The 26784-nt window shown below is 40.2% G+C and overlaps 3 protein-coding genes across 4 annotated transcripts; 2 read left to right on the forward strand and 1 right to left on the reverse strand.

Annotated features, from left to right (window-relative positions):
* Positions 1-804: 804 nt before the first annotated feature.
* Positions 805-26784, reverse strand: LOC148740355 (uncharacterized). 2 transcript variants are annotated; one of them, XM_088750445.1, is made up of 11 exons: positions 26306-26784; positions 24720-25141; positions 23092-23794; positions 22056-22152; positions 12628-12877; positions 11298-12098; positions 9757-10990; positions 9471-9566; positions 2306-2562; positions 1559-1826; positions 805-1234 (listed from the first exon to the last, which is right to left on the reverse strand). In XM_088750445.1, the coding sequence occupies exons 1-11, from the start codon at positions 26757-26759 to the stop codon at positions 1230-1232; spliced, it is 4587 nt and encodes a 1528-aa protein (XP_088606571.1). In that variant the 5' UTR covers positions 26760-26784; the 3' UTR covers positions 805-1229. The 2 variants fall into 2 exon arrangements, with proteins under 2 accessions (XP_088606571.1, XP_088606570.1); XM_088750444.1 differs by lacking the exons at positions 22056-22152; positions 23092-23794; positions 24720-25141; positions 26306-26784 and adding exons at positions 13722-13818; positions 14489-15191; positions 16115-16536; positions 17703-19008.
* Positions 3082-4606, forward strand: LOC148740356 (uncharacterized). Its single transcript, XM_088750552.1, has one exon. It carries the CDS (start codon positions 3190-3192, stop codon positions 4255-4257), a length of 1068 nt encoding a protein of 355 aa, XP_088606678.1. The 5' UTR covers positions 3082-3189; the 3' UTR covers positions 4258-4606.
* LOC148740357 (uncharacterized) lies at positions 5957-7588 on the forward strand. The gene has a single exon (XM_088750570.1). The coding sequence runs from the start codon at positions 6040-6042 to the stop codon at positions 7006-7008; it is 969 nt and encodes a 322-aa protein (XP_088606696.1). The 5' UTR covers positions 5957-6039; the 3' UTR covers positions 7009-7588.

Here is a 26784-nt window from a genome sequence, read left to right on the forward strand (position 1 = left end):
GGGGAAGGGAATTTGAACTGGAAGGGTCAAGTCTTTCCAGTGGAATAATGGTGGTTTATCTTTTAATATGGAGGCACTTAAAGCGAATGGCTCAAAAGAGAGGTTCTACAAGGTCTAGGTTTTGAAGCTTGAATAGTCAAATCAATCGCCGGTCAATAAGTAGAAAGTCACGGTCACTGATCTTGCCTTTTACTACAGATGCGACAATCAAATTAGGGCCTCCTCGGGAAGATGAAGTTCACGGCTAACGTTGACATTGTGGCCATTTTATACGGCTAATGCTAAAAATCTCTTCCTAATCATTGCTATCCCCATCGACAGTTTTTCGCGAAGTGTTCGCCTTAATGGGTCGCTGCAAGTGAAGGGGGAAGGGGAGGGTAGGAGAGAAAATAATCAGGGGGGAGGGGTGCACTTACTTTCGCTGTCAATAAACTATCACTTGTACATTCGATAAATCCCCGTATAAAATTTCTTATCTTGCCCCCCCCCCCCCTGTCCCCGCCCGTCTCCTATACCTAGTCAACGGCGTGGCTATGATCACGGGTGGTGTCTAAAACAGGTGCAGATATTCTTGGATTCTTTTTATCGGAAATTTAGAATAAGTATCAACAAAGCTGCATTGAGGGGAGTGCTAGGAGAAAAGAAACGCTAGTATCCCTAAATCGTGTCATAAAAGGCATATTTGTTTAGATATTTCTGTGATTTGTGAGCACTAACCGCTCTAGCTGGGTTTACAAGATGAGTATACAAGCACAGCAATAATTAAGGAAATAAATCTACTACACCAACAAAATGTTTCGAACCTTCACTTTAAACTTTGAAATTTATTTACAAATGCTTTATCGCTCTTTATGGAAACAAAAATATTCCGCGAAAATTCTTCAAGTTGCGTGTTTTCAAATTGACCATCCACCTCGTCCACCGTCCATCTCCAGTCGAAACCACACCGAAATTAAAATTTTTTTCTGGTGCTTTCAGTAACATAACGAAATCATTTTTCCGTGAATTGTCTTATCTTGATGATTCTCTGTCTTTAGAGCATTATATGCACCGTGACAACTACTTAACTTATCGAGAGAGACTACTTCCGAAAAGAATACTTTTAAACTTCTGGAAGACTTTGTTTCTCCTTTCGCCCAACGGCAAACGTTTTGAGACATCTTCACTCGGCCGGGTTTCTTTTACAGAGATCTGGGCCGAGTGTAATGACTGTGCAGATAGCCTGTCTTTTAACCTGTAAAAACAACAAACAGAACAGAACGATTAGAAGGCAAAGGAGAATAAACTGCATCAAATGCCGTTTCAATCTAGCGGGCGATTAACCGTCAATTAGTGCTGGAAAGAAGTTTATGAAAACCACCCACCTCATCACGAATGTTAAATAAGCAAAGAAAGAGAATGGATAGGAAAATGGAGAAAAAGCCTTGACATTAAAGCCTGAATTTACTTTCAGCTAAGAGTTAAGAGGAAGATTTATAATTCTATGTAACACGTTAAACGAAATACACTATTATGAAACTAAGCCTAAAATTACTAACTGTGCTGTAATGAGCTGTACCTTGAGCGGGTTGAAGGCTGACATAGTGCACCTCATGAATATGTCCCAGTACAAGTGCTTTGCTTTCGTCAACTGGACAATGTGGCGTAATCACTACATCATTGCTATGGGGTAGACTGCTGACCACACGAATGCACGTTTCATAGCAGTTTGCTGCGGCGCACAGAATCACGTGATCACCCCAAGCGCCATCTTGTTCTATGTGTGTTAAATATTCAGTCCATGTTTGATGTCCATGGACAAAGTGAAACAGATCTGTTCTATTCGGCTGTAAGAATATCATTTCAAGAAACAAAGTTAAAGAGGATTGTTGATCGGAGCTTGAGCGCGTGGAGTACGAGTCATGGAGTAATTTTTTTAAGAATGGTACGAGACGACCGTGAATTAGCAATTTATTGTGAAACAACAAGGATTCGCAAACAGCAGAAAAACAACAGGAAAGATCCATTATTAAGAGAATAACTGGAATTCTGTTTAGTGTTATCTGATGGATATTTAAGGGGGGCATTTTTTAAACCGAAATATTCAATGACTAAAACCGTAAAAGTCTGCTACTTCGGAGGCCACATTAAGTAACAAAGTAACAAATGGTTCAACTGTAACCAACATCATTGTGCAGCTTCTTGAATAATAAAATTATGCCGTGAACACTGTGATATGCTCTGGTGGTGTTGAACCGTTTTCACACTTAACCTTAAAAACAACAGCAAGTGAAAAACTCTGTTTGACAGATTAAGATCAACTTACTAGTTTTGGGTTACTTCTGAGGTACTCAACCAAGGTTTGTCTTAATGTGCCATGTGTAATTTTGATTCCTTTAACAATTTCCAGTTGTTCTGACAAGGCAAAAAACATGCAATTTCCTGATCCTTGATTGTCAGATATCGTGAAGCCCTTGTCTGATGCAGTAGTCCTCAGCCCCAATGATAGATCTGTTCTGCTCTTGACTTTGTTTGCATCAAGTTGCATCTGCTGAAGTTCCCGGATGATTCGGTCAAGAGAACCTAGAAGGGACAAAAAGTTTTTTTAATCAAACCGCATGAAAGAAACGAAACAATTCCCCATCTTTACAGAGAAGTTTGGGGGTAAAAAAGGAAAAAAGGGCTTCAACCACTAAACAACCAATGTATTGTCCAGCTACTGAGCCTTAAAATGATAAATTGAGACTTTTAATTTGCAAACGAATATACTAAAAGTCAAGAGAGAAGAGGCAATGAGGAAAAATTTACGACAAGGTTTACACTCTGACATATTTACATAACTGGTAAAAGAATCCCAGCGCCGGTTGTTTAAATGAGGCTAAATGAAATTTAGGCAAGGTTAAAATCAAGGCATGATGGTCAGCAGGGGACATGCTGCGGGGCGCCCCCTTTGCAATTGCAGGGTCACGAGGTTTTCAGTACGTTTTGAGATCGTCGCGGATCCTAACGTGAGCCGCCTCTTGTGCTGAAATATTTACCGTATTCTCCGCTTTCGCCCCGTTTGGAATAATGGAAGGGCGTCAGACTAGAAATAGTCTTTCCGCTGCCTGCTTTAGCGTCAATGAAGGCCATCCAACATCGACTGTTGCGTCCACGGTAGTTCCGTCTTCGTCGGCATGTAACACGCCACCTCTCGTAAACTCGCCAAGCATGCCGTCGGATATGCTTGAAATGGTTAGGCTGGTGGCTTCTCAAGCAGCTTTAGCGGCAGTAAATTCATTACAGGGCTGTTCATTACCATCCAGCACCACCGCAACTACGACGAATGGGAATTCGCTCGCTACGGCAACTCCACCCTCGTCAGTGTTGAATCCATCGTTGGCCAACCACGTGGAAAGTTTCCTGGCGGCAGGTTCTAGCTTGGGATTCTCTGAAACGACTTCGCCCATCTCGGCTACAGGTACGTCTGTTTCTTATTCTGTACCGGAATTTTTGAGCACGTTCTCTATGCCTACGACGAACTCTACTTCGGTTAGAATGGCGACGCCAATGACGGTCAGTAGTCTCCCCTCGCTTTCATCGAGTTTGTTCGACCAGCACTTCGTTGTTGGCCCGGGGTTTTCTCCGATCCCTCCAAAGATCGTCAATCAAATTCTGGCGGGCAAATTTACCGACCTGAGCGAGCTGCTCACGCCAAATCTCCTCCAGGCGCAAACCGAGCCACAGTTGTTGTTTGATGGAAGAGTAGTTCTAACGTCGAGCGGCAAAAAGCCTCGCCGTCGGATCGAAGACGTCGTCAGTTGGGTCGAAGCGTTTACAATTTTCATGCTGGTCATTGCATCGTCATTCCCGCATCGGTGGCGTGACCTAACGGCATATAAGCTCTTAATCCTACGCACGTACCGCCAATTTGGTGGCCAAGTGTGGCTAAACTATGACCTAGCGTCTAGGCAGCATGCCGCCGCGACAAAACTGACTGACTGGTCAGCGATGAACGTGCAGTTATTTAATTTCCATGCGGCAGGGACAACTAACCACTCTTACCCTGGCCGTGTGATCGCCCAGGGGGAAGCGACTGGATCGCATTCCTCTGACATCATTTGCAGATCCTGGAATCGTGGCCGGTGTTCATCTCCTTATAAGTCCTGCAAATTCGCTCACAAGTGTAGCTCCTGCAATGGAGATCATCGCGCTGCAGACTGCCAGAGCTCAGCCTCCAGACGAAGGTCACGCTCCCCAAGCTATTCTAGGGATAATGGGAGAAGCAAGAAACGCTAAGCACTGGCCTTGAAGGGCCCAATCGCCCATAGACATTGTTCTTGTTGTTAGTTCTAATTTGTAGCATTAGTTATTGTTCTTTAGCCTACCTCCTGTCACCAGGCTCTGTTACTCAAGAAGAAGGCGAATAAATAGCATATGTTTTGGCTATCCTGTGACTAGCCCTACTGAATTTTTGTGTCTTTCACCCACAGTCAGCCTCCCCCCAGTCTCTGCAGTGTCTCCTCTGAAACCAGATCGGTTCGAACATGAGCTCAGGGGTCATCCAGATAGAGGGCAAGTCCGGTATGTCCTCGAAGGACTGCGTACTGGCTTCAGACTCGGCTTTACTCCTGTGGGCAATCTTAAATCGGCAAAACGAAGTAAGCCTACAGCATATAAACACGGAGGAGTAATCGATTCCTACCTAGCTGATGAGGTCAGATTAGGGAGAGTAGCGGGCCCATTCCTATCCCCCCCGTTACCCAAGTTGCGTATCAGCAGCTTCAGCGTGATTCCAAAAAAGGGTCAAACAGGCAAATGGCGCCTTATGGTAGACTTATCCTCCCCCAAGGGGCTTAGTGTTAATGATGGCATAGACCCGGAAGAATTCTTGATGCACTACATACGGCTGGATGAAATTATCAGGATGATAGCCGCACACGGGATAGGGGCCCTGATAGCAAAGTTTGATGTGGAATCAGCCTATCGTAACGTCCCTGTGCATCCAGAGGACCGTTACCTGCTTGGACTTAAGTGGAGAGGCCAGTACTACGTTGACTTAGCACTCCCCTTTGGTTTGCGGTCCGCTCCCTATATTTTTAACTCACTTGCGAATATGGTTCAATGGATCCTTGTACACAACTATAGAATCTCAGACCTGGTTCATTACCTAGATGATTTCATATTAGTGGCCCCCCCTGGCTCCCAGGTGTGTCATCATAACTTAGCTACAGCCCTCACAGTCTGCCAACAATTAGGCCTCCCGTTGCATCCTAAGAAGTGTGTGGGCCCATCAACTGCTCTTACTATTCTCGACATTCACCTAGATTCGGTTCGACAATCAGCAGAACTTCCGCAGGACAAGTTGGCAGCGCTTAGGGAGTTAATCGCAGCATGGACTGCGAAGCGCTAGTGCACCAAGAAAGAGCTGGAATCCCTGATAGGTCACCTTCACCATGCAGGCAAAGTCGTCTGGCCAGGTCGGGCCTTCATTCGGAGGATGATCGATCTCCTGAACTGCTTCCGCAGGCAGGATCACCCTATTCGGTTGAGCCAGGAATTTAGACTCGACCTCGCGTGGTGGCACCAGTTCCTGTCACATTGGCACGGTGTTGGTTTCTGGCTATTCCCGGGGTTGTCCCCTCCCCCAGACTTGGAAATTCTGACTGACGCATCAGGGGCTATAGGATTCGGGGCCATCTGGGGCTCAGCGTGGTTTAACGGTTCGTGGCTACATCAACAAGTTGATAAGTCCATTGCCTATAAAGAGCTATTTCCCATTGCAATTGCCGCCGCAGTCTGGGGCCATAGGTGGCCAAGGTTGCACAAAAGGTTTCGATCCGACAATGAGGCAGTGGTCGCCATCCTCAATTCGAGAACGTCAAAGGTGCCAGCCATCATGCACCTAGTGCGGCATCTTTTGCACTCAGCCGCAATGTTCCAGTTTTCCTTCTCAGCACTGCATATCCCCGGACTCTGTAATTCAGTTGCTGACGCCCTTTCCCGTTTTCATTGGCAGGACTTCAGACGCCTGGCCCCAACGGCACTGGCAGCCCCCACCTCAATCCCCCTAGAGGTGATATGCGACTTGACGTCAGCTCTCTAGAATCCAAGTGCATGCATTTCTTCCAAGAAGGCCTAGCTCCATCCACACGACGTTCCTACGCTTCTGGTCAAAAAAGGTTCATAGAGTTCTGCCAGCAACTGGGTAAGCTCCAACCCTCTGGGTCTCCCTGCCCAGTTGACGAGTGGACCTTGTGTCTGTTTGTGTCCCACCTGGCCGGATCCATTCAGTACTCCTCAATCACCGTTTATTTGTCTGCTGTGCGTGCCCTTCAGATTGAGCAGGGCTTCAATGACCCTTTGTTAAATTGCCTGCGCCTACAGCGAGTTCTTCGGGGGATCAAGCGATCCCAGGGCGTAGTCAAACGTGAACGTCTGCCAATTACAGACCAGCTCATGATGGTGATTGTCAAATCGTTGGACCTACACAATTTTGACCATTGCATGTTCTGGGCGGCCTGTTCCTTGGCATACTTCGGTTTCCTAAGAGCCTCGGAATTCACAGTTCCCTCCTCATCCAAGTTTTCCCCCTCGGTGCACCTACAGGTGAAGGATCTGGCCGTAGACGCATCCCTAGACCCAACATGCCTACAAGTCTTCATTAAAGCCTCAAAAACAGACCCTTTCAGAAATGGGGCAACCCTTCACATTGGCAAGGGATCTCCGCCCTTGTGCGCGTTACAGGCAGTGTTATCGTACTTGTCCCGTACGGGAAACGCACCTGGCCCTCTGTTCAGGCTCCAATCGGGAGAACCATTGTCTCGACCCCTACTCAACAAGTGGTTGAGCACCATTATGGAGACGGCGGGCATCCCCGGGAAGTTTTCGAGCCACAGCTTCAGGATTGGGGCAGCCACGGTTGCAGCTCGCAATGGGATTCCAGACCATCTGATTCAGACACTTGGTAGATGGTCGAGTAATGCATATCAGATGTACATACGGACACCGGCAGATGTCTTGGCTAGCTTGTCACAGCAGTTGTCGTGACTACCGGTATGTGCCATATCAGTGAATAAGCAAAGGTAGGGGGAATGGTGCTTGGTGGAGCCTTGGGTGGGAGGTACCATGGCTCAATCCCGGTCCCTCTTGTTTCAAGCACCATTGTGGGGGTGGACCGAGGTTGTGTCGCCATGGTAACCTCCCTGCTGTGGGTAGTCAGCGCGACTGCCACAGTGCTACGGCACCTTCCTCCAAGCTCATCAGTGCCGATGAGTTTAAATGAGGCTAAATGAAATTTAGGCAAGGTTAAAATCAAGGCATGATGGTCAGCGGAGGACATGCTGCGGGGCGCCCCCTTTGCAATTGCAGGGTCACGAGGTTTTCAGTACGTTTTGAGATCGTCGCGGATCCTAACGTGAGCCGCCTCTTGTGCTCCCACCCTCCCTCCTCTATGGCGGGCCAAGAGCAGGTAAGTATAAAACAATTCCACTGACTTGTCAGTGTGACAGGTGCCAGGGGGGGTGGACCGAGGTTGTGTCGCCATGGTAACCTCCCTGCTGTGGGTAGTCAGCGCGACTGCCACAGTGCTACGGCACCTTCCTCCAAGCTCATCAGTGCCGATGAGTTTAAACAAAGTTGACTGAGCCGTTTTTTGACAAAACCGCGTTCTAAACTATATTGAATTTGTGGAAGGACATTTATTTAAATGAAAACCGCGGTTAGGGTTAGACCTCGTATAAATGAAGGATTAATCGCATTAACATCTGATTACTTCGTTATTGTGTCGGAAAACGACTACACTCTGAATAGCCGTTACAAATACACGTTTTGATAGCAACAGCATTTAAACTTGGGCTTCGTTTCGGGAAAATCAAAGGAAACTGTGAATGGGACGTGGATACATCGCGTTGGAATGACTTTTGAAGATAATTAAATTCCAATGGGTAACTCCCTGATACAGTTGAAACTACTTGGTATTACTTTGAACTGCTGGGATGGTGTTGGGTGAATGGTCAGAATTCACATTTTAGCTATCGGTCAGTACAAAATACAGACTGTAAACCGGGTACGAAATCCAGACTGGGTGCAAAATGTAGACTGCAGACTGATGATTGGGTACAGAAGGCAGACTGGAAATTTTGAAAACTGTTATTTCGCCTGATACAGGATAACATATGTCATGTTACAAGTTACTGAGTGTCACGCAATCGCCTCTTAGCAATCACTTTCACGATCATTTGCACTATTTCAGAATATTCCTTGCCCGCTTCCTTGCATATTTCTTTTTTTTAATAAAGTGGCCACTGAATTTGGTTTTTAAAAAAGCGGCCACAATCGTTCTCAAATAGAATTTCAAGCCTTCGTATTGTCTTCTCATTTCGCGCGCGAGATGTCAGTACTAAAAAAAAAAGACAGCTTTTGTATGTGGTACAAACTCTCCACCTTTTAAACCGATATGTGTATATTTTCATTTTGTTGACAAAAATGTGGACTTACACCAAAACTGTTCCTTCGACTTGATATATATTTAACGTTCAGGGGTGTACACACGATGATTTTTACAAATTAATGTTTGCGTAGTTACCAAACAGATGAGAGGTAAAACCATCAGAAAAGTAAACAATTGGCCAGTCACGAAAACAACGCCTCGCTTTCCCCTATAGAAATTTGCCGGTTAATCATTTTAGCGATATAGAACGATGTAAATACTGACGGCTCGCAGTGAGAAAAAAGAAGGCTTGAAATGAATTTAAGAACGATTGTGGCCTGGACGCTTTGTCAAAAACAAAATATACCGGCGAACGGCGAGGAATATTCCACAATAATGCAAATGATGGCGAAAGATGATCGCGGAAAGGCAATTGCATTAAGCGTCTTAGTTCATAGTTACACCTTTAGTATTTGAAAGAGCTTTGACTCGGTTACACATGTGCTAACTGCGACGAGTATTTTAATCAAAATCGAAACTCCTTCGAAGAAAGGTCAGTCGAGTTAAATTTTAACGTCGCAACATTCCTTCGGAAATGTAATAGAGGTGTTCCTGTCTAATTTCGGAAAGTCGTTATTATACTGATTTGTTTACATCTGAGTGAGTGACACCTTTGCATATTCTGCCCCATCCTAATAGTCGACTAAAAAAGAACAAAAAAAAAAAACGCCCCAAGTCTTCCTGTTTTACGCAATTTATGTTTGCTTCCTGATGAAATGGAATAAAAACTTCAACTGACTAAAACAAAAATTACACCAAGCCATCCGCCCAGATCAGAAAGTAGAAGAAAATCAAACTAGTGTATACATGTCTATGGATCATAACCGGAGAAAGTAGAGGTACAAAAATAACATATGTCTCTTCCGCAGTGCAAAATATTATCACAAGTGCCATTTTCAAAAAGCGTAGCTGGCCTGAAGTTGAAAGAAAAGAAAAGGAGAAATGTTGGATCTTCTTCAAACCTGTATGTTACTCTTTGGGAATGCCAATTGCCATGTCTTATAAATATTTTGTTACTCACTTGGAGTCAGTAATGAATCAACTGTTAGTTGTTCGGTTGGCGTATCGACATCTTCGCCCTCCTGAGTTCTAAATCTTCGGTCTTGTCTTTTGGAAGCTAAAAAGATAGAAAGAAACCTTTTCTAAAAATCACACCAATCAATGAGAGGATAAAACAACTGATTACTATTCAGGTTAAACATATTTTTTTATCTGTAGTGTCCCAGCTTTCCATGATGCTTTACAAGGGACTGAAAGCCGAGTCGTCCCCAAAAACACTTTTTGAAGGATATTCAAAATATTCTCACCCCGAGCAATGTCCCACATCTTCTCCACAAGAATGTCACACTGTTTCTCCCAGTTGAACTTCTCTTCATAGGAACTCCTCAGTTGCTGAATCTCATGGAGGCGGTCTGATCTTTCCTTCTCTCGGACACCAGCAATTGCCTTTGCCCACTCTTTAGGGTCCTCAGACTCCACCACAACTGATTTCCCTGCTGGTACAGTGCACAATGCCTCACCAAATCCTGAGTTGCCACTGACAAGAATGGGAAGACCAGGAGACAAAGCCTCTAATGCTGTCAGGCCGAAACCTTCCGTTCTGGAGGGCATCATGCAGAGATCAACTTCACAAAGTGTTTCTTTCAATTTCTCTTTACTCTGCACGAACTTCCTCACAGTCAGCTGCCTTTTGTCAATTCCACTCTTCAGCAAATTCGCTGCAGCCTCATCCTGTTTACCGTCAGCTGCACCCACGAAGATCAGATGGTAAGATCTGTCTTTCAGTTCAACTATTGCTCTGGCAGAGATATCGTAGCCCTTCAGGCTGAAGTCCTCTCGATCACCACGGCCAAACGTTAGAACCTTAAACTTGTCCATGTCAACTGCAGCTTGTTTTACGTCAGAAAACTCACTGAACGTGCTCGGCGTCAGTTGAATGATATCTTGGTGTTTCTCGCATGAGCGCAGGTAGGAAGAGTAAGCCTTTGTCAACTTTGGTCCAACTGCTACCACAGCATCTGCCAACTTACACAACTCCACTTCAGTTGTGTTCTTCTTATTTCCTTTAGAAATGGCCTCTGGATAGTGTTTGTACATTCCAAGTTCTTCAGGTGCAGTGTGCACTACCTGTATCCACGTGCAATGGTGCAATTCTCTAATAAATTGAGCTTGTTTACCAAGCTTTGCTCCATGACCCAGTACTATATCAATGGCCAGATCTCTTGGTGGGGCACTCAGCCAGTCAAGGGGGTCGGCATAACCCGGGCGTCTTTGTGCCTCTCTCAAGGATACATTGTGACTCGTTGCCATTCTCCTCTCTTCTTCAAAACAGGCAGACTGTGGAACAAGGAGAGTGACGTCCACTTGCGGATGTTTGGCCAACAGAATGGCAAGCTGTCTGTTTATGGTGGACAAGCCTCCCATTGATGAGCTCCACTCACTGCCCAGGAGAGTTACCTTCAGTGCCGTGTCAGACTTCATTGGATTAACTCCAGCTGGTGCACCCTGTGATTTGACGGTGACATTTGAAGACCATGACCCCTGGGCGAAAAAGAAGAGGTCATATAAGATTCTATCACTTCTATAGCATCATGAGTTTTGGGTACGCTCCTACTCATTTATAACGATAAGTTCATTGCCATGGCATGACCGAGAAGTATAACCTATGAAAATAATTTCAACTTGAAAAGAAATGTCTGACTTATCTTTGAAATTGGAGGCAAACTAACCATGATAACGTCGTGCACGCTGATTACAATCTATTCAGGATTCTCAAATGAAGAGAATTAAGGAGAGCGATGGAAAATTTGAATCAGAGAAGGTAACAAATTACAACGACTGGTAATACCTGGCTCGTTCTTTTCACGAACCACTTTTCCAGCCCACAGAAAGGACGCACTTCATCCCAAAGTTCCCTGGTACAGATAGCTGCTTGGCCTTCATTTGCATCAATGAGATGGAAGCAGTTCTCGTGTGTGCAAGTGGTTTTTATGTAGTCTGAGCATGCTCGACGTGGTTCTTCTGTCCCTTGATGGCAGTAAGGACATGCAACACACAGCCTGTACTGCAGACCCCTCAGGTATGGCAGTTCTAGTGACAAATTCTGTAGGGTGTCTTCGATAAATTTACGCACAACAGTTGCTAGTTCAGCTGTGTTCTGTCCAACAACCAGATGAGTTTGTTTCTTTTGTCTCAAGATTACCTTCACAAATCCTGTTTGACAAATGAGGACAAAATCATGAATATCTTCCCCAATGATGAAACATGCTCCATTTTGGTACAGAATAGGTTGATGCGTGGGCCATTTCTTCGCACACCAACGAATGGATCGTGAGACAAGCTGTAAGAAGAGACCATGAGGAACAAAGCCATGGACAAACAGGAGATACAATGGACAGGGATCCGTTGATGAAGGCTTCATTTCAAATAGTCTGTCAGGTGGACGCTTCAGTTGAGCTGGTACAAAGTACTTCACATCAGTTGGGGAAACTGAGAACTTAGCGATCAAACCAAATCGCTCCATCATGTCTAAGATGTCTTCCATGATGATTGCCTGTCCAATAAAGCTGGAGAACACATGATCAACATGTTCCATGCTGAGGATGCCACTTCCTTCAAGTTCGTGCCAGTACTTAGCATGTAGAGAATTCTATAACATATATAAAAATGAACAATTCAACATTAGGAAAGGCCACTTAATGTTCTTTGAATTTTTTCCTCGTACATGTACAAAAACTAAACAAAGTTTATTTCTATCAATGCATCAAAATGGTGGGAAATTAAATCCCTAACGAGCAAATTTGTATCTTAGCTGATAAGAGGTGTATACTAGTTGTTTAATCACCACCACAGAGGCCGATAGCCCATTTCTTTAGAGTACTGGTGCTCATCCTTTCATATGACAATAAGTTTTCATTCACATGCAAATTAAACTCATTTTCACAAGAATGGTCGAGCGCAAGGCCTCGTTTTGAAAACGAGGCCAAGAGTAATTCGGAAAAGGGCTATTAGTGCAGGAAAAAGAGGTATTCACTTCTTTGAAAACAATTAGCGAATTAATGCAAGTCTCTTGCAAGTTATGACCTGAAAAGCTGCAAAAGGTACATGACTGAGATAATTTGTTGAACAACATTTTCCAAGTAAGGTAGCCTTTCTCAAAACAGAAATTTATTTTCTACCTGTTTATTGAAAGGTGGTATGGTTATCAGCTGTTTAAACAGATCAATCAACCACTGAGCCTTCAGTACAACTGTGCTGCGGTGCTTGATTATCATCCCCAGGCCATGGTAAAAACTGATCATGGAGTCAAACTCTTTTACATCTTCCATGAAACACTTTTTCTTTGCATAGTGCTCAAGTTGTTGCAGATTTCTGTGATAAATCTGTTTAGCCACCAAAGCTTCAATCACTTTTTCAAACAGAAACCACCTCGAAAGCAACAAAATACCTACAATGTATTATATGGCATAAAATTGGGTCTTAAATTCAGTCAGACATGCATGCTAGTGTTTAAAGTCCGCAAGTGCTAATACATGAATTGCCTCATACTATCTGCAACTAAAACAGACATGATTACTTTTAGCAACATACAAAGTCAATTCCAAGAACTGTGCCTAACTAATCCCGGTTAGCTCAATGGATAGAGTGCTGGACTGTCGTGCGGGAGGTCGAGGGTTCGAGGCCCCCCAGGTCTTAAAATAATTGAGAAGAATTTGCAACCTTTCTATAACATCAAGAAATGGTTAGATATTCTAGTCTTCTCAGATAGGGACGAATAAATGGAGTTCCCATCTCCTGTAGGGTTAGGGGTAGGAGACGTTAATTTCACACACACGAGATTACTGTTTGATGGATGTCCTCCCCTGGGGTGGGATGGGTGGGTTTACCAGACCCGCAGTAATTGGTGCAAGCTGTTGCGGTGTCCCTGCCAGTCAGCCAAGCTAAATAAATCATAAATCAATATCAATCATATCTTCTTATCTTTTAAATTATAACATAGTCATAATGACACAAATTTAAATTTTGTTTGTCTGCACCAGTTGAAGCAACTGCTGTGTATTTGTACAATCTATAGTTTTGCAAATTTTGATGTACCCACAATTTAATCTAGTGGTGGCAGGATATTTTTTTTAGTACTTACCTGCACATATAATTATGCTAAATACACTGTGTACCATTTAAAAATGTTATCACGGCTGATTTGAAGGAAAAAAAATCGATTTTGAAGTGCATGAATTGGGATTTTTCCGAATAAATTGTGTTTTTTACTTACCTCACTGGTATCTTCTCTCCCATATAAGGCTCCTGCTTCAACACCTTTAGGATTGTGTTCTGTAATTCATTTATACCATCTACTTTTCCTTCTTGCTCTACAGGATATAATTATTTAGAAAAGAAAATTCCAAGCATAATGCAACACAGAAACATGCATTCTACAATGAGCATAGTATGATAGCATAGACTTGTATAATTGCAGAGATTTTACGGATGACAACTTAGCTAAAATGACAATCTCTTTAAATCCCCACATTTTCGCTCTTCTGTTCCCTACAATTATTCCATACTCTGAAATTAATGGCTCCATCAGCAAAAATTAATTGGACTCTATATGATGCTGCCAGTATATTCAGAATATAGAGTAGCTGAAAGCTTAAAGCAGAGTGCAGGTATAAAAAAAAAAGAACAACAACTCTGACTTTTTTCCACTACAAAACCTAACTCATTCAACAATGGTAGTATCTTTTAATACCTCTACAACTCCCACTAAAATGTTCTGTGTCTCTATCCAATTGCAATTCAATTTATAATGAAGCATGACATGGCTGCTGAATTGTAACAATGTAAGTCAGATAATAATTATTGTATGCTCAATGCTTGTCAACCATCTGCCACATGGGCTAGCGCTTTTGGTTACAAAAATTGCTAAAAATCAAGTGTTCTTGAAATTCATCCAAAGACAAGCTATTATACAATTATAAAGTCTACAATTACTGCAAGTAACCTATGGACAAGGATACAAAATGAAATCATATATCTTACCTGTTTTATCTTTTCCTATCTGCATTCCAATCTTCTGGATAAATTTTCTCATCAAATTAGGCCTCTGAGTGTTGTCGATGCAGAATAAGGGTTTGACCACATGCTTCTCATATTCCATACCAGAAATTCTCTTCTGAATTTGTTTCTTTATTGCTACAATGTCTTCAACTGGTTTGTCAGCATGTGTGCCAACAATGAACACTGGGGGACGCAGGTAGGGCAGCTTGTGTTGTGCATCATCATCTGTGTCATCATTGGCCAGGGAAACACTGTGTACTGTAGCCAACCATGAGAGCAAATTCTCCATGTTAGTTTCATTGTTAGGGTTTTCCAATTTCACCTCATTACTCCCTTGTCTCACGCAGGGCCCAGCTGGGGCATCCAAAGGCTTCCTCAGATTGTGCACCAATATGTATAGTGCCCGCTGTGATAGGAAGATAGGATGGCTGGCATAGTACAGGTGCTGCCCTGCAAAGTCCCAAACATCCATTGTAACGTAGGATTCTTCTGAGAGTAAGGCACTTTTGATGGGTTTGCCTTTGGCATACTCCAACCACTGATAAACATGCTCCTTAGTATCAGGCAGTTGAGAAACATCAATCATCACATCAGGCTCAGCTTGCACGTTTTCATCTTTACATTCAGTAGAATGCTCATTGCCATTGTTTCGAAGAATTTCTGTGAAACATTCATCCTCCTCAACCTGAATGGAGAATTAAATGAAACATTATGCTCACTTAAGTGTATATAATTATGTATTCAAAACTTGACGTTATGAACAGGCTGCTAAATTGTAAACAATTATGATCACCTCAGTCTAGAATAATTTTAAGGGGCAAGTTTCTAAAATTTTGTTGTACTGCTTTGGTGAGGGGGGTATAACAAGATAACTTGGTTTACCAACTGAGTTGAAGTTGTAAATTGGCTACTGTAGAGAGTTCTGAAGCTGACATCTCACGTGTAAGAGCCTTTAGACAGAGAGAAAGTTAATTGCATAGAATAAGACATTGAAGAGCAAATCCTCGCACCCTGGGGATAGTCAACTCAGACCAAGAAATGTTTGTTGAGACTGAAGTTACATAAGCATTAGCATAACACACATTCATTAAAGCTCCTCTATAAGGATTTTATAGCCAAAATGTAAAAAGAGTTATGAAAACATTATATCAGAGAATAAAAAATAATTACGACTAAACATTTATATATAATTGGAGAAGAAAATCTCAAATTTCCTTTGAGTTAAGAGAAGACACCAATGGAACAGCAATTGAAGAATGGAAAAATCAAAAAATGGCCCTCATTTTTGTAGTAAAATTTTTGCATGTATGCCTTCATTCAAGATGTTTAAACAAAAATTACTTGCAGTTCTTTTTTACCTGATGTGTAAATAAAATTTAGTCTCATCTAAACTTTTGTGAAAACATCCAAAAGAAACTGAGACTGTTTCAGACACAATTCTAAATGTAAGAAATTTAGAATTTTCATAGAGAAAATAATTTAAAAAAATAGCAAGTTGTAATCCTATTCATTCTCTTTAAAAACAAATATTTCTCAAAAGGCTAATTCGGCTGCTTTCCTCCCATCTCCTTTTATAAAATTCTCAGCATTTTTATTAAACTCTCAAACCTGCTTGGACTTGAAAACACCTTCAACTTCATCTTCTAATTTCAGTTGTCCTTCTTTGGTTGTCTCTTCCTTTAAAAATTGAGAAATATCTGCTCCACACATTCTGCCAACCACAATCTTTGCTACATCTTTTGAACATTCAACCAGTCCTGGTTTACTCTCCTTGGTCAACTGCCAGTTCTTGACAGCTTGGTCAACATCAATTTCACATTTTGAAGGATCCACTTCAATCCCCTCAGTACTCTGTTCTTTAGGGTCAAATGGAAGGCCTAAAAGACTCTTCTTCAGACTGGTTTTACCAGCGCGATCCTGACCAACCAGTATAACACGACCACGGTAAACTTGTACATATCCATCTTTTAAAGCCTCTTCATAAGCCAACTGTGCTGCTGGTCCTTGCGCTCTTTGTCTATCCACATGGTCTAATTAAAAAAGTCATCATGATTGAGCCAAAGGAAAAAGGCTAATCAGAGCAAGTTGTAATTATTATAATAACCCTAAAGGAAAAGCAATTTCTGCTTTTATAAGTTTCAAACACAATCTGAAAAAGGCCTGTCAAGTCAACTTAATTACATGTCCTTCCTGCATAAAGTTAGAAACTATGCTAGTATATACATGTAAAAATCTTTGCATTGTTGAGTTAGGTAAACACATACACAATGACTATTATAAACTGACTCAATGAAATGAAACATTAAGAGTAAATTGATTTTAATGTGACTGATCAAACTAAACAAAGGCAATAATTGATGTCAATTCTGCCAAATGGTGTTTGGAAAACAGAAAGAAAAATCACATTCCCAAAACGTAGCAATTGATAGATTCTAAAATATTACAAGGACAGCACAAATTATGGTGTAACAATTATCAGAATTACTCCTGACCAGTTAAGACAAAAGTTTTATTCTCAATAACCTAAACTCTCGTTTTAAAATCATATCAGTCCATAAATTCTGTATGATAAGCTAAATGTTGTTACATTCCTAATAACTTCCAATAAAATAAAGCAAAAATTATGGAGTTACAACTCACAGTACTATATATTCCTGGATGAGAAATGATTTGTAATAAACTTAATTCTTCCTTTTAAAATTAAAATCAAATAAACAGAAAGCAAAAATTACAACAGCAATTCCTACAACTGTGAAATAATTTGCAATAAACTTCTTAAATTCCAATCAACTACTAGAAAGAAAAAATTACAACTTACAATAATCCCTTACTGTAAAATGATTTGTTATAAACTTAATCCCTCCTCAATTCCCTCTCAAACTAAAGTACACTGTAGTTCAACTTAAATTTCAATGTCAGCCAATTCGTTAAAATAAACCTTTCAAAATATAACTAAAACTTCCAGTACAAATGTCATGTATTTCTAAAGTGATGCAACCTTTGTTCGATCATACAGTATAACTGTGACAGCATTTACTTCATTATTCTTCTCACGATTTATTATAAAACTATTGTCAGCTGCCTGTAATTATCACTAACAAGCAGCATAACCACTTGCAAGTCAACCATTAGAACCAATTTAGTAAATAATGCACATGTAACAACATTAATGTGAAGAGGAATTTCCTTTACTCACCTGGGACATCTGAATACACCTCAAGAATCTTATCCTTTAGCTCCATAACACTTCTTATTCCTTCAACTGTAAAAGGATTCCCTTTCACATCCAAATATCTGAGTTTCTTCAGCTGTTTTATAGCTGGACTCAACACAGTCAACTGGTTGTTATTCAGCTCCAGTCTCCTCAGCTCCACCATCTCCCCAATACCATCAGGGATGCTAGTTAGTTTGTTATGTGAGATGTCCAGCAGTCTGAGTTTCTTCAGCTGTTTTATAGCTGGACTCAACACAGTCAACTGAATGCCACTCAGCCACAGTCTCTCCAGCTCCACCATCTCCCCAATACCATCAGGGATGATGGTTAGATTGTTATGTGAGATGTTCAGCCATCTGAGTTTCTTCAGCTGTTTTATAGCTGGACTCAACACAGTCAACTGGTTGTGATTCAGGTCCAGGTCCTCCAGCTCCACCATCTCCCCAATAGCATCAGGGAGGATGGTTAGATTGTTATGTGAGATGTTCAGCCATCTGAGTTTTTTCAGCTGTTTTATAGCTGGACTCAACACAGTCAACTGGTTGTCACTCAGCCGCAGTATCTCCAGCTCCACCATCTCCCCAATAGCATCAGGGATGGTGGTTAGATTGTTATGTGAGATGTTCAGCCATCTGAGTTTTTTCAGCTGTTTTATAGCTGGAGTCAACACAGTCAACTGGTTGTGATTCAGGTCCAGGTCCTCCAGCTCCACCAGCTCCCCAATAGCATCAGGGATGGTGGTTAGATTGTTACGTGAGATGTCCAGCAGTCTGAGTTTCTTCAGCTGTTTTATAGCTGGACTCAACACAGTCAGCTGGTTGCCATTCAGCTGCAGTCTCTTCAGCTCCACCATCTCCCCAATACCATCAGGGATGGTGGTTAGATTGTTATGTGAGATGTACAGCTCTCTGAGTTTTTTCAGCTGTGTCAAACTTGTAGGGAATATGGACAGCTGGTTTCTTCTAACATAAAGTACCATAAGATTGTTAAGTTTTCTGATACTCTCAGGTATTGTTGTAAGTTTATTCTCTGACAGGTTAAGTTCTTCCAACTCAGTCAATTCAAACAAAGCTGCAGGCAATTCATGCAAACTTTGCCCACTGAGTTTTAAACTCTTTCCTCCCAAAGATGTTGACATCTTTCTTCTTAACTCTTCTTTAGAAAGAAATTCCATTTCATTCATGGGAAACTGTCAGAACAAAAATAAAAGCTGTCATTAAAGGTGAGTAACTTAAACTAACTTGCTTTGGCATTATAACCATTGAACCAAAAATGGAAAAAATGAGGTTTATAATTTAACTTCTACTAAACCAAACTAATGACTTATATTTTATTCCTCTAAGTACAATCTTTGGAAGCCATCCACCCTTCAGTGTTCTTTTAAACACTCTGAGTAAACACTGCTTATTTGTAAGAGCTCTAGTTATTTATTTTCATCTCACACATTTTGACTTAAGTCTCACTGTACAATTTTTTTTTGTCAAAAAATAAACTGCTTGCGTTATACATGTTAACAACAAGGCTATTACGAACAAGAAAATACTTGAATTTTAAAACAGAGTTCTCCTGACTCTTTAAAAACAACATGAAGATTACTTTTATTGTAAAGGTTAATATCTAACAGGAAAGAAATCATAACATAATAACATAATAACATAATATGTGTGTTATCAAATAAATGTATGTTGATCAATACTTAACCGAGAGAAAACAGAAAAGAATAAACTTCAAAACTAATTTCATCTTCATAAAGATTCTCTCACTTATATTTGAAACTGGAGACAAACTATCTTAGCTACCTTTCTCAACACTGATAACGGCACATTTAATTCTTAGATCAGGTAAAATAGAGGAGAAAACTTGCAAAGATAGATCAGAGGCTGGAAATCTGTGCTTACAAAATCGATCATACCTCCGTTCTTCTTTTCGAGAACCATTTCTCCAATCCACAGGGAGGAAGTATTTTATCATCGATATTTCTTTTACATATTTCCGCTCGGCCTTCATTTGCATCAATGAGGTGGAAACAGTCCTCGTGGGTGCACGTGCTTTTCACGTGGTCTGAGCATGCACGACTTGGTTCTTCTGCCCCTTGATGGCAGTAAGGACATGCAACACACAGTCTATACTGTAGTCCCCTCAGGTACGGCATCTCTTGTGACAAATTATGAAGGGTGTATTCAAGAAATTCACGAACGACACTTGCTAGTTCGGCGGAGTTCTGTCCTACAACCTGATGACTCTGTGTTCTTTGTCTCAAGATTACCTTCACAAATCCTGTTTTGCATACGAGGACAAAATCATGAATATCTTTGCCAATGATGAACCATGCTCCATTTTGGTACAGGGCAGGTTGATCCGCGGGCCATGTCTTTGAACACCAACGAATGGATCGTGAGACAAGCTGTAAGAAGAGGCCATGAGGAACAAAGCCATGGACAAACAGGAGATACAATGGACAGGGATCTGTTGACGACGGTTTCATCTTACAGAGTTTATCAGGTGATGACTTCAGCTGAGCTGGTACAAAGTACTTTACGTCAGTTGGGGAAACTGAGAACTTAGCAATCAAACCAAATCGCTCCATCATGTCTAAGATGTCTTCTTTGATGATTCCTTGGCCAATAAAGCTGGAGAACACATGATCAACATGTTCCATGCTGAGGATGCCACTTCCTTCAAGTTCTTGCCAGTACTTAGCATACAGGGGATTCTAGAAAATGTAGGTGGAACAATACAACAATTCTTGATAAGGAAAGGCTACGTAATGTTCCTTTTGAATGTTTCCCACGTACATTTACAAGTAATAAAAGTTTATTTCCATCAATACACCGAAATGGTCGGCTATGAAACCCTAGTGGGAAAGTTTGTATCTTGGGTTGCTCAGAGGTGAATACGCCCACTACCACACGCAAAAAGAACTATTCAATTGTGTGAATACAATTATTGTGAGCAGTAGCAACTTAATGCGAGTCACTAATTGTAAATAAAAAGGCTAAATCAATAAATGGCCTGACAAGCTGCAAAAAGTACATAAAATAATGTGGGGTCAACAAATCATATGATTATAACAATAAACAATAAAAGACACATGTTTACAGGTGTTATCCAGTCGTTTGGTAACCATGCCGGATCTTTCGTGCCTACACGATTCGTACCTAGGCTCAGACATTTCGTACCCACTTTCGATCAGTTGGTCCCCAATCCTCTGGTCGATTCCTACCCAACAAATTATAACACATTGCCGCAACCATCGGTAGCCTAAAACCAGAAGCAGCTAAGACGGAGCCTTCACAGCAGTTCGTCGGTTACATCGAGGAAAACTGGATTCGCAGCACAGTTTAGCCCCTCAAGTACTGGGGCGTATTTATGCAATCAATCAGATCAAACAATGACATTACGGCTGACATCAGAAGAGCCGCTGGTCGATGCCGTCTACCCCTCTACATGTTCTCTATAGCTTTTGAAATAAGCGCCCATTTCTTCGAAGAATCATCCTGCTTAGTTTCCTGTTGTTCTAATTTATTGAACAACAGTTTCCAAGTAAGCTAGTCTTTCTAAAATGAAAATAATTTTTCTACCTGTTTATTGAAAGGTGGAATGGTTATCAGCTGCTTGAACAGATCAATCAGCCACTGAGCCTTCAGTACAACTGTACTGCGGTGCTTGATTATCATCCCCAGGTCATGGTAAAAACTGATCATGGAGTCAAACTCTTTTGCAACTTCCATGAAACACTCTTTCCTTGCATAGTGCTCAAGTTGTTTCAGATTTCTGTGATAAATCTGTTTAGCCACCAAACCTTCAATCACTTTTTCAAACAGAAACCACCTAGAAAGCAACAGAATACCTACAATGCATTCTGGCATCAAATTGGGTCTTAAATTCAGTCCGACATGCATGTGTTTAAAGTCCTCAAGTGTTAATACATGTATTGCCTCGATCATACTATCTTCAACTTTCAACTACAACAGACATGATTATTTTTTGCAACATACAAAGTCAATTCCAAGAACTGTGCCTATTTAAATATCAATCACATCTTCTTATCTTTTAGAATTATAACATTGTCGTAATGACACAAATTTAAATTTTGTTTGTCTGCACTGAAGCAACTGCTGTGCATTTGTACAATCTATAGTTTTGCAAATTTTGATGTACCCACAATTTAATCCAGTGGTGGAAGGATATTTTTTATTACTTACCTGCACATAAGATTATACTAAATACATGGCATACCATTTAAAATCTTTATCATGGCTGATTTGAGGGAAAAAATCAAATTTGGAGTGCATGAACTGGGGTTTTTCCAAATAAATTGTGTTTTTTATTTACCTCACTGGTATCTTTTCTCCCATATAAGGCTCTTGCTTTAACACCTTCAGGATTGTGTTCTGTAATTTATTTATACCATCTACCTTTCCTTCTTGCTCTGGAGGATATATTTAGAAAAGGAATTCAAAGCATAATACAACACAGAAACATGCGCTTACAATGAGCATAGTATGATAGCATAATTTTATACTTGTATAATTGCAGAGATTTTACAGCTGACAACTTAGCTAAGATGACAATCTCTTTAAATCCCCACATTTTAGCTCTTCTGTTCCCTATAATTATTCCATACTCTGAAATTAATGGCTCCATCTCCAAAAATTAATTGGACTCTATATGATGCTGCCAGTATATTCAGAATATAGAGTAGCTGAAAGCTTAAAGCAGAGTGCAGGTTATTAAAAACAACAACAACAACAAACAACTCTGACTTTTTTCCACTACAATCAAGTCTTAACTCATTCCACCATGGTAATATCTTTTAATCCCTCTACAACTTCCACTAGAAAAATTGTTCTGTCTCTCTACCTACTTGCAATTCAAACTCTGACTTTTTTCCACTATAATTAAGTCCTAACTCATTCCACCATAGTAATATCATTTAATCCCTCTACAACTTCCACTAGAATGTTCTGTCTCTCTATCTACTTGCAATTCAAATTATAATGAAGCACAACACACTGCCTGCTGCTGGATAACATGTAACAAATGTGAGTCAGATAATAATTATTGTATACTCAATGCTTGTCAACCATCTCCCAATATTGGGCTTTTGGTTTCAAAAATTGCTACAAATCAAGTGTTCTTGAAATTCACCCAAAGATAAGCTTTTATACAATTATAAAGTCAACAATTACTGCAAGTAACCTATGGTTATGGATACAAAATGAAATCATTTATCTTACTTGTTTTATCATTCGGGACAGTGCCCAGTCCAATACTATATATTGGACTGGCAATGGAGCATTTTGATTGGTTGATTTTAGTTATTGGCCCTCTGACTGCCCGAGTCGTGTAATAAAATCATTTATCTTACCTGTTTTATCTTTTTCAATCTGCTTTCCAATCTTTCGGATAAATTTTTTCATCAAATTAGGCCTCTGAGTGTTGTCGATGCAGAATAAGGGTTTGACCACATGCTTCTCATATTCCATACCAGAAATTCTCTTCTGAATTTGTTTCTTTATTACTGCAATGTCTTTATCTGGTTTGTCAGCATGTGTGCCAACAATGAACACCGGGGGGTGAAGGTAGGGCAGCTTGTGTTGTGGATCATCATCTGTGTCATCATTGGCCAGGGAAACACTGTGTACTGTAGCCAACCATGAGAGCAAATTCTCCATGTTTGTTTCATTGTTAGGGTTTTCCAACTTCACATCATTACTCCCTTGTCTCACGCAGGGCTCAGCTGGGGCATCCAGAGGCTTGCTGAGATTGTGCACCAATATGTAAAGTGCCCGCTGTGATAGGAAGATAGGATGGCTGGCATAGTATAGGTGCTGCCCTGCAAAGTCCCAAACATCCATTGAAACATAGGATTCTTCTGCGAGTAAGGCACTTTTGATGGGTTTGCGTTCAGCATACTTTAACAACTGATTAACATGCTTCACAGTATCAGAAGGTTGAGAAACATCAATCATCACATCAGGCTCAGCTTGCATGTTTTTACCTTCACATTCAGTAGAATGTTCATTGGCATTGTTTTGCAGAATATCTGTAAAACCTTCATCCTCCTCAACCTGAATGGAGAATTAAATGAAACATTATGCTCACTTAAGTGTATATAATTATGTATTCAAAACTTGATGTTATGAACAGGCTGCTAAATTGTAAAAAATTATGATCACCTCAGTCTAGAATAATTTTAAGGGGCAAGTTTCTAAAAAAACTGTTGTACTGCTTTGGTGAGGGGGGTATAACAAGATAACTTGGTTTACCAACTGAGTTGAAGTTGTAAATTAGCTACTGTAGAGAGTTCTGAAGCTGACATCTCAAGTGTAAGAGCCTTTAGACAGAGAGAAACTTAATTGCATAGAATAAGACATTGAAGAGCAAATCCTCGCACCCTGGAGATAGTCAACTCAAACCAAGAAATGTTTGTTGAGACTGAAGTTACATAAGCATTAGCATAACATACATTCATTAAAGCTCCTCTATAAGGATTTTATAGCCAAAATGCAAAAAGAGTTATGAAAACATTATATCAGAGAATAAAAATTAATTACGACTAAAAATTTATATATAATTGGAGAAAAAAATCTCAAGTTTCCTTTAAGTTAAGAGAAGACACCAATGGAAAAGCAATTGAAGAATGGAAAAATCAAAAGATGCCCCTCATTTTTGTAGTAAAAATTTTGCATGTATGCCTTCATTCAAGATGTTTAAACAAAAATTACTTGCAGTTCTTTTTTACCTGATGTGTAAATAAAATTTAGTCTCATCTAAACTTTCGTGAAAACATCCAAAACAAACAGACTGTTTCAGACACAATTCTGAATGTAAGAAATTTAGAATTTTAATAAAGAAGAGAATTTTAAAAAATAGCAAGTTCTAATCCTATTCACTCTCTTTAAAAACAAATATTTCTCAAAAGGCTAATTCGGCTGCTTTCCTCCCTTCTCCTCCTTTTATAAAATTCTCAGCATTTTTATTAAACTCTCAAACCTGCTTGGACTTGAAAACACCTTCAACTTCATCTTCTAATTTCAGTTCTCCTTCTTCGGTTGTCTCTTCCTTTAAAAATTGAGAAATATCTGCTCCACACATTTTGCCAACCACAATCTTTGCTACATCTTTTGAACATTCAACCAGTCCTGGTTTACTCTCCTTGGTCAACTGCCAGTTCTTGACAGCTTGGTCAACATCAATTTCACATTTTGAAGGATCCACTTCAATCCCCTCAGTACTCTGTTCTTTAGGGTCAAATGGAAGGCCTAAAAGACTCTTCTTCAGACTGGTTTTACCGGCGCGATCCTGACCAACCAGTATAACACGACCACGGTAAACTTGTACATATCCATCTTTTAAAGCCTCTTTATAAGCCAACTGTGCCAATGGTCCTAGCGCTCTTTGTCTATCCACATCGTCTAATTAAAAAAGTCATCATGATTGAGCCAAAGGAAAAAGGCTAATCAGAGCAAGTTGTAATTATTATAATAACCCTAAAGGAAAAGCAATTTCTGCTTTTATAAGTTTCAAACACAATCTGAAAAAGGCCTGATAAGTCAATTTAATTACATGTCCCTCATGCATAAAGTTAGAAACTATGCTAGTATATACATGTAAAAATCTTTGCATCGGTGAGTTAGGTAAACACATACACAATGACTATTATAAACTGACTCAATGAAATGAAACATTAAGAGTAAATTGATTTTAATGTGACTGATCAAACTAAACAAAGGCAATAATTGATGTCAATTCTGCCAAATAGTGTTTGGAAAACAGAAAGAAAAATCCCATTCCCAAAACGTAGCAATTGATAGATTCTAAAATATTACAAGGGCAGCATAAATTATGGTGTAACAATTATCAGAAAAACTCCTGACCAGTTAAGACAAAAGTTTTATTCTCAATAAAGTAACCTCTCATTTTAAAATCATATTAGTCCATAAATTCTGTATGATGAGCTAAAATGTTGTTACATTGTTAATAACTTCCAATAAAATAAAGCAAAAATTATGGAGTTACAACTTACAGCACTATATGTTCCTGGATGAGAAATGATTTGTAATAAACTTAATTCTTCCTTTTAAAATTAAAATCAAATAAACAAAAAGCAAAAATTACAACAGCAATTCCTACAACTGTGAAATAATTTGCAATAAACCTCTTAAATTCCAATCAACTAGAAAGCAAAAATTACAACTTACAATAATCCCTTACTGTAAAATGATTTGTAATAAACTTAATCCCTCCTCAATTCCCTATCAAATTATAGTACACTGTAGTTCAACTTAACTTTCAATGTCAGCCAAGTCATTAAAATAAACCTTTCAAAATATAACTAAAACTTCCAGTACAAATGTCATGTATTTCTAAAGTGATGCAACCTTTGTTCAATCATACAGTATAACTGTGACAGCATTTACTTCATTATTCTTCTCAGGATTTATTACGAAACTATTGTCAGCTGCCTGTAATTACCAGTAACAAGCAGCATAACCACTTGCAAGTCAACCATTAGAACCAATTTAGTAAATGCACATGTTACAACATTAATGTGAAGAGGATCAATTTCCTTTACTCACCTGGGACATCTGAATATACGGCGTAACTCTTATCCTTTAGCTCCATAACACTTCTCATTCCTTCAACTGTAAAAGGATTCCCTCTCACATCCAAATATTTTAGTTTCTTCAGCTGTGTTATAGCTGGACTCAACACAGTCAACTGGTTGTGACTCAGCCCCAGTCTCTCCAGCTCCACCATCTCCCCAATAGCATCAGGGATGATGGTTAGATTGTTATGTGAGATGTCCAGCCATCTGAGTTTTTTCAACTGAGTAAAACTTGTAGGGAATATGGACAGCTGGTTTATTCTAACATGAAGTACCGTAAGATTGTTTAGCTTTCCGAGATTTTCAGGTATTGTTGTAAGTTTATTCAATGACAGGTTAAGTTCCTCCAACTCAGTCAATTCAAACAAAGCTGCAGGCAATTCATGCAAACTTTGCCCAATGAGACGTAAACTCTTTCCTACCATCTTTCTTCTTAACTCTTCTTTAGAA

Source organism: Stylophora pistillata, chromosome 2 (assembly GCF_964205215.1).
Source record: "Stylophora pistillata chromosome 2, jaStyPist1.2, whole genome shotgun sequence".
Taxonomy (NCBI): domain Eukaryota; kingdom Metazoa; phylum Cnidaria; class Anthozoa; order Scleractinia; family Pocilloporidae; genus Stylophora; species Stylophora pistillata.